At 41.3% G+C, this 12,301-nt stretch overlaps 1 protein-coding gene across 1 annotated transcript in view; it reads right to left on the bottom strand.

The window, feature by feature from the left end:
• Positions 1–4,088: 4,088 nt before the first annotated feature.
• LOC121620842 (potassium voltage-gated channel subfamily C member 1-like) overlaps positions 4,089–12,301 on the bottom strand; it is a 60,747-nt gene continuing 52,534 nt past the window's right edge. Inside the window, exon 5 of the mRNA XM_041957072.1 lies at positions 4,089–4,240. Within this exon, the coding sequence (XP_041813006.1) occupies positions 4,089–4,240 (152 nt within the window). The remainder of the gene's footprint in view (positions 4,241–12,301) is intronic.

Here is a 12,301-nt window from a genome sequence, read left to right as displayed (position 1 = left end):
CAGTACTTTGTGGTGGGAGAGACGGAAGGTGAGAGCGAGGACGAGGGATGTATGCAGATGTGACACCTAGCCAACAGACACATAATTACTGCCTGCAACAGTGTGACGGTAGTTCTGAAATCAAACACATTTCTGCAACATTAGAAAAATTCAGTTCAAAACAAACAAAAACGTTCAAATTTAGGTAAAAAAAAAAACTTTAAAATTAGATTATTGAAAGCAAAAGTACACTCACTGACAGAATGATGACATCATCACGTGAAAACATAGGTTGTTCATAAGAAACAAAAAAGCAAAACAAAATCATTATCTCTCGTTTCTTTCTTGCAGAAGCATGAGGAGAGGAAAATGGATTTTTCTAAATTGGTATTTGTGCATCTTAGTACAGAGGTAGATGCAGGTCTGGGCACACACACACACACACACACAAGCATTGCACACACACACATCCATGTGCACACTTGTCGTGTGTGCCGCAGATATAACATATCTGAACAGAAACACTCAGATCCAACCGCCGCTGTCTCTCTTATCTACATTGCATATTTCTATGTGTGTATGTTGTCTCTTTTCTCATGCTCTCGCTCTTCTTCCCCCGTGGCGTTTGTCATCCGCTCGTCTTCTACCACGGGCTGTCGCTCCAGTAGCCGTTCACGGTGCCTCCTACTGAGCAGCCGTAGCCGAAACAAAGAAGAGATGGACGGACAGAAGAGGAGGGAGGGGGGGGGAGGAGGGATGGGGGTTCAGGAGGGGCAAAAACAGGGAAAGAAAGAGAAGCCAAAAAGGGAGAAAACTAAAAATATTGCCACTGGCTGCTGAGTCACACTGGAGTCAGTGCACCTTGTAACGCTGTTGGCAGCGGTGGTGGTGATGATGATGGTGGCGGGATGAACTCAGGCCTGAGGAAAACCACACCTCTCACACCCAGGCTGGACATGTCCCAAAGGTTTTTTACCCCGCCACCTTAAAGGAATAGTTCAACACTTTTTGAGAACATGCTAATTTGCTTTCTCTGTGAGAAGATGAATATCAGTCTCATGTGTGCTAAGCATGGAGCTGGAGTCAGGACATGGTTAGCCTAGCTTAGCATAAAGACTGGAAGCAGGGGGAATAGTTGGCCTAGCTCTGTTCAAAAGTACGCCTACCAAGTAAAACTTACTAATTAACATGTTGTAATTTGTTAAGTCTATATGCAAATAGAAATATTTTTAAAAAATGACTCTTTTACAGAGTCGAGTCATGTGCTGGGGCTACGTTTCCATTCACCCACGCAGCATCTTTGGGTGTTGAGCGAGTTGCCAGATAATAAAATGGATGAGCACGTTTGCTCTGTAAAGCTATGATGGTAGAAAATCTGGCAACCTTATGGTGACACTTGGTGACAACAAGATCCCAGAAAGTGCACCAGTCAACACCAAGCTGTTGTTCCTCAAGAAATGCTTTTAGCTCTTCATGCTAAGCTAGGCTGACAACATCCAGCTCTGTACTTGAGCGTACAGTCATGAGAGTGGTATCAATCTTCTCATCTCCCTCGCGGAAAGAAAGCAAATAAGCTTTCTTTGTACTGTTCCTTTAAACCTTAGCTAATGACTAAATGGAACGATGACAAAGAAATGAGAGGTGATCATCCCTTTCTTCCGGCTTTGCAGGTCAGCCTTTCGCAGTGAGCCCAGGTGAGAGCGCATGGAGAGCAGGTAAGGAGTGATGGCGTGATGAAGATTAGACCCTCTCGCTCCAGTTTCTTCCACAATGTCTACACTGGAGGTCTTGGTGAAGCTAAAGGTCAGTTCATCGTGTGTGTTCACCTACACTTTATTTTCCTATAGCTGCTTTTGCTTTTGTCTATTTTATGAATATGTTTCATGCACCAGCTAGTCTTAGTCGAGTGACAGCTCAGCCAATACCAACTCTGCTCTTCATGCCATTCCTGATTCCCCTCCCTGAGCATCTGTCATTATTTTTGACAGTGATTCCCAACCTTATCAGCTTGTGACCCCTTAAAGCCAACATACTGTAACTTCTCAGATCAGGGCAGTAGCTATACCACTGAAGACGCTGAGGGTGTGTCCTCTGTGTATATTATGGGAATTGTTTGCAGCTCAATATGTTCCCTGCTTTTAGTCCAATAAAATAAATTTCAGCCCTTCCACATCGTCTCAAGTAAGCCAATAGCACATGTGGCACAACAAAATAAAGGACTGCCCTAATAAAGGCTGGCCAAATGTAACTGAAAGTGTCTTTCCATTCATCATTCCAAGGTCTGTGTGGAGCGATGAGCAGACTGCAACCTTTCTCAAATGAATACATGAAATAAACAGAAAGGTTGAGATGCTTTAATGACATCACAACGTCATCTCATTGTGGTCGACAGAACTCGACTAGCAAATCAATTCTATACACTCGTTATCTCTTTGAAGTAACTACTAATATTCACTAAACAGTAGTGGATAGAAAGGCACAAAAATGTACATTTTCTTTTTCTCATTGCTTTCTAGAAATTGGATTTAATTTGTGTTACAATTTGATCGAATCTCTACTTGAGTCGGGTTGTAATTACCTGTTTGATGGTGGCTCACATTGATAATTAAGAATAATGTACAATTCCACCATTTAAGACTTTATATCAACAGCAGACAACATCAGCAACAGTAAATTAAAATGAATTTATCAAAAACTACTGATTAACTAACTGAAATACACTAATTTTAAAACAGACATGTCTTTAATATTAGCCCGATTCACATGATGATCTGGTTCTACCTGCAGCTGATGTAAATAAAGGCCACTATTTGAGAATTTACAGTATGTCTTAGTAGTCTAAGTATTTTGAGAGCGATTGCTTTATTTGAATAGGGGCCTGGAAAGTTAAAATTATCCAGTAATTCATGAATCACAATTTCACAATGTTTCATAAATAAATTGCTCATTTCATATCAGTTCAGTCGGCTCTCAACTGCTTCAGGTTTATGTTGCAACTCCTCTGGGACTCCAGATTGGGAACCACTGTCCTATGACCTGCATCCCACCCTGACAGAGACATCCACGCTTCTTAACACCTGTTCCCCCGCTGTTCACAGTGTAAAAAATAATTTGTCATCAAGTCCTCCTGCAGTACATCCTGTGAGTGTTGTAGCAGAGCATTTAGGGTCTGAGCAGAGTCTGAAGCCTGAGGAGGAAGCAGGAGAAAGAGGAGGAGGGGATGCTGCTGTATTTCAAAGCTGCTTATGGAGGTGAGGAACTCCGTCTCTCCTGTCTCCCTGTACTAAATGGAAGGGTTACACTGAGATCAAACTATGTGTCCGTGTGTGTTGATACATGAGCAAGTTAGCACAAATGTGTAAATGTGCTGTTTCATCTAAATGCAACACAAAGAACTGAACATCTACAGCCTACATGGCCTTTTTCAAAGGTGCAGAGGTGCTACAGTTAGGGGCATCCCTTTTTAGAGATATGGTTTTGACTTTAAGTGTACAAAAATGTCTTTAGGTATAGTGTATGTTCTTATTCTGGAGAGTCTCATGAGTAAAAACATGCATGCTGCAGTTATATGTGTGTGTCTATGTGTGTGAATGTGTGCATTCTGAGGCTTAATATTAGAAAAGTCTCTTATTCATTGCTACTCTTAAGTATCAGTCTTAAAGCATTGAAGTGCAAGTGCAGTCGAGATACAGGCAAGAAGTAGCACAGGGAAAGCTAGAGGTAAGCTAACTCAACTATCATCTCTATCGTCTAAACTAACCTAGACTCTATCCCTGTTAGTAAGGCAGGTGTGTTAGTGTGTGTTTGTGTATTTTGAAATATATTTGCTTAAGCAACTATCTCAGCTTAATCACTTTTAGCTATTCTGTGGATTTAAAACAGGGCCCGATAGTGCCTAGAAGAACTCTAATTCATTGTTGTCTCTATGAAGAGGAAAACATGTGAGTAATGGTGATGAAAGGGCAGCTAGGATGAATCAGATGTCCATGAGACGCTCCTTTCATGTTGATGCTTTTGCTTCTTTCGCATGTTCCCCAGGAGAAAAAAAAGTTCTATTTTATTGTTGCTGTTGTTGACATTCTGTTGTTTGTGTTCCCCTGTCGGCTATGCTACAAGATGGAGGGAATGGGGGAGTGACATCGCCTAAGGCCAGGCGGCTCGAAGGGCTCGAAGGTGGAGTTGGTGATGGGGGTGAGGCGCAGCGGGGCGCCCGTCATCCCGGAGATATTATTGAGGCTGCGTGACTTCTCATAACCCGTGGCTACATGAAGATGACAAGCACAGGTAAGAGTGGGGTTATGAGTGTCGTTCGTGTTGGGGGTCAGCAGTGAAGTTATGATATGGTGAAAAGTTGAAATGTACGGAATGTGTGTCATTGGGTGGAAATGAGAATTTTTACAACAGAAAGTAATGTCATGATATATTCATTTATGTTATGACAGCATTGCACATCAGAAATAGCAAATATAAACCGTTTGTTACAGTTACAAGCATTTGTAAGTGAAACAAAATTTAAAAAAGAAAAGAAAAGAAAACTCAAAACAAAACCAGCCCAAACCAAGTAAAATATTTTAGACCAAAGGAGGAAGTTAGAAAAAGACAGACAGACAGACAGACAGATGGACGGAGGGACAAACAGATGGACAGACAGACAGAGACAGGACAAAACAGGAATATTGGTTACGAAAAAAACAGCTATCAGTTGCCACAATAACCCTTAGACACCTAGGGGTGGCGCTCTGCAGCACTGACATAAACTGTGTAGGAGGGGAGGATGCACTAGTCCAGTGGACATACACGAACCCCGCTGATCTGAATACATCCCATCATATTTTTGGACTTGTACATCCACTGGACTACCTGCTCTGAGATTCCCAAAAGCACACGAGCAGTGGTACACTTCAGGAACAAAAAACACAGCCAGTCTCGGTGGTTCAATGAGTTTTAGGAAACTCAGAGCAACTCAGGTGGGTAAATCATCTGGAGCTGAGCACAGTTAGAAATACACGCAGTCCTGCATGTTCACGCTCCAATCGTCAAAACAAACTGCCTCACGGAAGACATTTTCATCTCAGAGTCCAGGTGGTTTAGCCAGTCTACCAGTAAAAACAGCAGGCTGCTGTTAACAAAGAAAAGTCAGTTAGACAGAAAGACAGACAGACAGACTGACTGAACACAAACCCCCTCCGAGGTCAGGGTCATGTGTGTGCATCTCTTTATTCAGAGGGTAAGATTTAGTGGGTTTAAACGTCCGTAAGCAGCTTGTGAGGCTGCATTTGGCCACAGCAGCGCTTTGAGCTAAATGCTAAGATCAGCATGCTAACAACGCTAACATGCTGCTGTTTAGCAGGTGTTATGTTTACCATGTTCACAATCTTTGTTTAGTGTGTTAGCATGCTACCATTTGCAAATTAGCCCTAACACACACACAGCTGTGGTTGGGTTTTTTGTTTTTTTGGGGGTTTCGGCTTTTTGAAGGGCAGGCTGACATAGCAGGAAGTGGCAAAGTTAGGTGGTCTTCCAACATGTTTGATGGTTTGTGGTTAAACTTTATGTCATTTACACCTGGCTTACATCTGATCATATTTGTTTTGACACATTTGAATAAAAGCCTTATATAAGAACTAGAACTAGCCTGATAGATACTGGATTTTTTACTGGACGCCAGCAAGGCTAAGGAGATGGTGATAGACTGCTGCAGGAAAGTACCACAGACTACACCAATGTGCATCCAGGGTTTGGACAACTAGATCTTGGAGGAGTACAAATACCTGGGTGTCCACCTCAACAATAAACTGGACTGGTCCACTAACACTGATGCCCTGTACAGGAAGGGCCAAAGTCATCTCCATCTGCTGAGAAGACTGAGTTCTTTGGAGTATGCAAGACATTACTAAAAACTTTTCATGACTCTGTGGTTGAATCTGCAGTCTTTTATGCAGTGGTCTGCTGGGGCTGTGGAAGCTCTGAGAGGGACAGAAAGAGCCCTAATAAACTGGTCAGGAGAGCTGGTTCTGTCCTGGACTGCCCTCTGGACACCACTGAGGATGTAGGTGAGAGGAGGATTTTTTTCTGACATAAGCCCTTTGTGTTAAATGTACATATACATAGTCAGCTTTTATTTTGTATTTCTCTATTTCTGTTACTATTTTACTTGTTAATGCCATCACCTGCTGCTTGTAACACCCAATTTTTCCCCAGCTGGGGATCAATAAAGTATATCTTATCTTATCTTATTTTTTCTATAGGCCAATGTGACAGAGATTTGAGGGTATAAATATGCCATTGTGGTGTATTGGCTGACAATCTACACACATCATTAAAAAATATTTTAGAAAAGGTTTCTTGAAAAGCTCTCTGTCGGACAAACGATATCACAGAAACACTGTGTCTAAATTACCAGGAGGAAGGGTGCATGCACGAGTGCTGGTCCCCTGTTTCAAATGACCTTAAAGCATGTGTATTGTGTGTTGCTTTGTGTTGTTGTGTATGGTGTCTGTATGCCAGTGCCAAAGATGAATGTCTATGTTATGTAAATTTAATGGACAATCAGTATCTGGATGCAACATTTTCATGGTACATCAATTTGTGGACATAAAATTTCGACAGCTATTTCGATTAGCTCCTCTAATATATGCTCTGGCTGATCAATTGGTGTTGATTAGAAAAAAAGAAATAAAATCTCAATGTAAATGCAGAGAGTGGGGCTCCAGCAGGGGGCGCTGTACTGTGATGGGCTCAGAGGGAAGAACCAAATCATTTCAATCACATTAAATTCCTACTTATCTGGAGGTCTGGAAGTCTTATTTAGGAGACAATGCTACCAATTATTTTACATTATTCTGTCTTTAATCTGTAATTCCAAAGTAACCTAAATTGGAATTATTTCCTCTTTCCCCCCACCTGCCTCTGGTTTTACTTCCACTGAAGCAATCAGGGCTGGATTTCCTATTATAATGTCAGCATTGAGGTATTTTAGATTTTCTGATCGACAATGGACTATGTAGAATAAAAGCAACCTCTGTGAATTTTATTGTACTGAATAATTGTGCTTTCTTTTTGTGATTTCATTCATTTCATTCATTGGAATAAGGCTGATGTGTCAAAATGCTTCTACAAAACCCAGCCACACAGATGTCTTAAAAGTAGGAATTCTACTAAACAGATCTAATGTGAACACAACAACAGAGGTATGGCTGTGTTTAGACCGGCATTAGCACTCTGTGAAAAGGCACAACTTTCTCACTCATTTCAATGAGACCATTGATTTGCCATAGCAGTACTGCCTTAACAACAGCTCCTGCAACAAAACACAAAGTAACCCAGCTCAAAAGTTGAACAGGCCTCAATTGTTGCTACAGTGCGATGTGATGTCATCTGGCAATGCACTGCATTGGCCAAACAAATATAAACTCCTCCTCCGAACAGTGATTGTCCAATCCAGGCTTAGCTACTGTGACTAGGCCCATTAGGCCGATCAAACTGATGCCTCCACCTGCCAAAATGGAGCAATGGTAAAAGCAATATTCAGTATGTCAAAAGTTTGGAGTGTGGGTCTTTAAGCGTTACAAAACCAGGTTCACTAAAAGAAAAAACTGTGTTTTTAACAGCATTTTGGCTAGCTACCTTAATTTACTACATAATATTTAGCCGTAACATTTAAAATTCAGCTGGACACGGTCTGCTAGCCACAGCCGTCTTTTCAGCCAGCAAAATCCGCAGTTACTGGCTAGAAATGAGAGGCTGTTTTTCCCTCCTTCTGTCTACAATCAAGGACCCATTGTTGTGAAAATGGCTGAATTGAATGAATGAATTGAGGTGGTACTGACACCATTAGCACTGTAAACTGTATATTTGCTATGTGAAAATATAAAGCTCAACGTAAGTAGCAATAGTATTTGAGGGGTTGGGGCTCAGGGAATGGTTAATTGCAGTTTTAAAAATTATAAAATAGGACTGTCACTTTTTAAGAAAAAAACTTTGAATGACTAAGAATGAACACTTTTCATTTGGACCTAAGCCATCGGACAAAACAGCCGTTGCTCTGCTCATTCATCGTGCCTCTGCTGCCTCCCTGGCGTGACAAGCTAACAGCTGACTTTATATCCATTGTCACCAACTTCACGGTAAGGCAGCTCCATTTAGAAGTTAAGTAAGTTAAGTTAAGTCAGATTTTGCTGTCAAATCTGAAATGGCTGTCATGATTAACCTTCAGTACAACTCCACCTCCTGCTTGAAGGACGCCCTCTGACTGTTGTGGATTCTGTGGATTTTCACTAACGTTGCTGGATGGGAAGATTCGAGCCTTCTTTACTGTCTACCTCTGCTACTACACATTTCCATACATTCTCCCATAATAGATTTCCATGCCTGTGGTTGAATATTGCCACAAACTGCTGCTTTAGCAATTCTGGCATTCAAACAAACATCGGACATTAACAAGTGACAAGTGTGGTGATATCAGAGCTGGCATGTTGTGACAGCTGCTGCTTTTAGCACCCACACATAAAGCTCATGTTGTCCTTGGACAAATCATGGGGAGAGCTGACAGCAAAGTACTAAAGGGCATCTTTACCTTGCACCCACATCACAATGGCTACAACAATAAACAACTCCAAATCAACACATACATAACCCACCAACACATGATACAGCACAGTTTTTAATTACTCATCAACACCTCTCAGGAAGGGTTTGCCCTTGTGAGGTTAGACTGGGATCAGTTTCAACTCCGCTGTAACCTGAGTTGGATGTTGCATAAAGAGGAAGTGAGGCACTGATCTGAGACCAGAATGCAAAGAGAAAATCCGAAAACCAGAAAACAAGAGAACTTTATGAAACTGCCTACTGAGAGAGCTGCTCTGGTTTTCTGGACTAATTTGCTGTTTTTCTATAAATTGTTGGCCTGAGGGCGTCTTTAAAGGTCCAGTGTGTAGGATTTAGGGGGATTTATTGGCAGAAATGGAATATAATATTCATAATCATGTTTTCATTAGAATATAATCACCTAACTAACCTAACTAGGAAACACGTTTCCTTAGGTTGAGCCCTAGTACTTGTACTCGTACCACTAGTTTTTAGTAGTAGTCCAATCTCAACTTTTAAACCAACATGAAGAAGTCCTTAAAATCCTCACAAAAATGGTATGGCAACCAGGCAAACTACCTCTGCTGAGGAAGAATGTGACATGTGATCAAAAGTTCCAGGAGAGCCAGCAATGGGAGTTAGTGAGATTGTTTTGCCAACCACCAAAATGTAGCCTACAGGTGTCTTAGGGTTTCCTGTGACATGAACGTTGCCTTGCATGTCACAGCAGTCCCTCCAGAGTATCCAGCATCACTTTCCTTGACTTGGGACAGGTTTGTCTACCTATTTTGAGACAGAGATCTTTGAAGAACGCTTGAAATCTACAATATTTCCCCCTACTTTTTATTTTGGAAGAAATGTAGCCAAAAAAACATGTTTGAGAAGGTCTCTATACTTTTCCGTTAGTAAGTGGAATTAAAAACAATCCTTCTTAAAACACAAAATTAAATATAAGACTTACTGAATATAACCACCTTTAATACCTTGCTTGTGAATTAACAAAAACTGTGAGGAGGTCTTTCAGCTGTGCTGTGTGTCTCTTCACTGCCTGGTCCAGGTTATTTTGGGATGTAAAATGGCATTATTGAAAATCCTGCTGATTTTCATTCATCCATCTAATGGCTAATGCCAATCATGGTCTCAGTATATACTATAGCGGTATGGTACAGTATATAGAACACCATAGTATGGAGTTTGGGGTGGTTGCTTTTGCTGAATTAGCCAATGAGAAGCCCTCAGAATGCCTCCTGAGGTTTAAGCAGTATCTCACTGCTTAAACCTCAGGAGGCATTCTGGGTACTGGATACCACAGCGACAGATCTGGGTCACCATGTTCTAAGGATCTGGCTATTCAATGCACTGTATATGTGTGTGTGTGCAGTGGGGTATAGCTGTGTATTACTCACTTGTGGGGTGCTAGGTTTGGGTTAAGTTAGGGTTAGGATTAGGCTATGGTTAGGATAACTCTCCAGGAGATGAATGTAAGTCTATGTAACGTCCCCAAAAGTGTAAGTGAAAATATGAGTCTTGTCTGTGGATTAAATGAATGAATATGAAGGTCTTTTACATTGGGCCTCAGATCTGAGAACAGCAAATACTGTCTCATTTTCTCAAGTTTGTGCACTGTGTGTAAGTAGTTCATTCATACCATTCCAAAATGAACGACCAAAGTCACGTCTCAGCTTTATATGTGTTGTGTGTGTGTGTGTGTGTGTGTGTATATTTGTGCATGTTTACTGTGTAACAGCACACATTCTGCTGTGTTTAAATAGCTGTGTTTGCAACGTCAACTCCTGTAACCACAGGAATAAATCAGCAGTACTGCGGCTCTTAGCTGATTGGGACACACACACGCACACACGCAGCCCAGTGTTAGATTGATCGGGATCAATAACCTAGTTTCTAACATACAGCAGCAATTTATAGTGACCTGTAATCCCTGATCAGGACTGCTATCATCAGAAACATTCACAGTACTACCAGACAAACAAAGGCAAAGCGCATCATTGCTTCAGAGATGCTAATGCAGGGGCTGCTTCTGGTGTGGCTCTCGCTGTATACAAAGTCAAGCTGAAAGGTGCTTAGCATCTATAATGAGTGCCTCTGCAGTTTGCTCTGCAGCACATGCAGCGTCAGGCAGCCTCAGCTATGATCTGCCACTTCATGTGCCTGGTGTTGTGCTCACGGCCTTTGAAGCTGCTTCATCTTGTAGTGTGCTGCTGCTTCAAATGATGATATGTCTTTATTGACCGAATGGCTTCAGTCATCTACTGCACTAGGCAGCAATGCGTTACAGACAACTGTATTTAAGCAATGTCATTGCTTTTCCAGTTAAGAGTAGTGTCAGGGATTACACTCTGTCAATTGGCCTTGTTATAAACTCAATGTCTAGTGAAGATCACCAAATTAAAACAGCTTTTATCATGCAACATGCTTCCTATGTAGAGGTTAATTGTTACTAAACATTTGCACCCAGCATCTCCCACGTGTCACTGGCTAAACGAGCCTGCTAACGTTCTGACCGGTTAGAGGTTAGAAGAAACATGGTCGACATATCTGACCTGATACTTCACTGAACTGCTGTTTAATAATAATATAATCTGGGAACATTTTAAGCTATGATTCACAAAAGTAGCCTCATATACCCCAAAATACAAAATGAAAGCATGTGCACGCTTAACCATCCAAGGATTGAAGGTAAGTTAAACATATTGCTTGTCCCTATAAAACTATTTTTGGAAGTTGCTTTGCAGTAGGTCATTCTATAACGGGCTTCCGAATGACGTCATCAGTGACATCCACATGCTCGTGGGAGGTAGACTCAGAGCCTTGAGGAGATCGACCTGGGGAGTTGTTCTTGTGCCTTAAACTGCATGAAGCACAAAAGCAACAGGTGCGTAGTTAGCTACTAGTAGAGCAGCGATCTAGTCAGAGCCATAGATTTCAATGAGGCAGAGGATGGTTTTCCACTGACACTGCAGGAAGAAATGTATGTTATAATGGCGAATGCAAACTTTTGTCAGACTCTGCGATCAATACTTTGGTGATCCATTTGACATGTTTGGAGCTTCGGTGTGCCACTTGCCACACTGATCGAGGTACAAACTGGAAAATTTGGATGAATAATGATTAAAATGTTTCAAAAGCAAAAACGAGGTGTTCAGAGTCTGTTTTCATGATCCTGTGTGGCTGATCAGTGATACTTATAAAACCCTGTTTCTTATGAGTGAAGCTTTGCCTTTACACACTGCTGCCATCTCTAGCATGACTATATACCAGTGTCTGGTAAATTTTGAGGAAACACCAGGATTTTCATCCATGGTAATGTTACAAACATAATAACCAGAATGTGTCTGCATGTGCTCTTAATTTGTGCAGCAGTCAAATAGCAGGACTTTCATGCTAACGTTGATGCCATTTGTCACTGGAATATAATAATATCATGTTAGCTAACCACAGCTGACAGATGTCTCACAAAGGTGACATGTGGCAAAAATAGTTTACTGGTTTCCAGCAAGTTGCTTTGTGTATACTGAAAATGAAAGCTATCATGATGTTTGTCAGCAGGAAACTTGTCGGATGTCCCTATAGATGTTTCCTTGCATATGATTTACACCTTACCAAAGTCTTTACAAGCTCTTTACACTCTACTTGTCAATCAAAATTAGTACTTTAAAACAAAAAAACTAATGGAATAGAACCCAAACCAGGTTCTGTACTCAAAGATGGAGTTGGT

This window comes from Chelmon rostratus, chromosome 17 (assembly GCF_017976325.1).
Source record: "Chelmon rostratus isolate fCheRos1 chromosome 17, fCheRos1.pri, whole genome shotgun sequence".
In the NCBI taxonomy this organism is placed as follows: Eukaryota; Metazoa; Chordata; class Actinopteri; order Chaetodontiformes; family Chaetodontidae; genus Chelmon; species Chelmon rostratus.
Note: the sequence above shows the minus strand (reverse complement) of the source record. Positions and strands in the feature narration are given on the sequence as shown.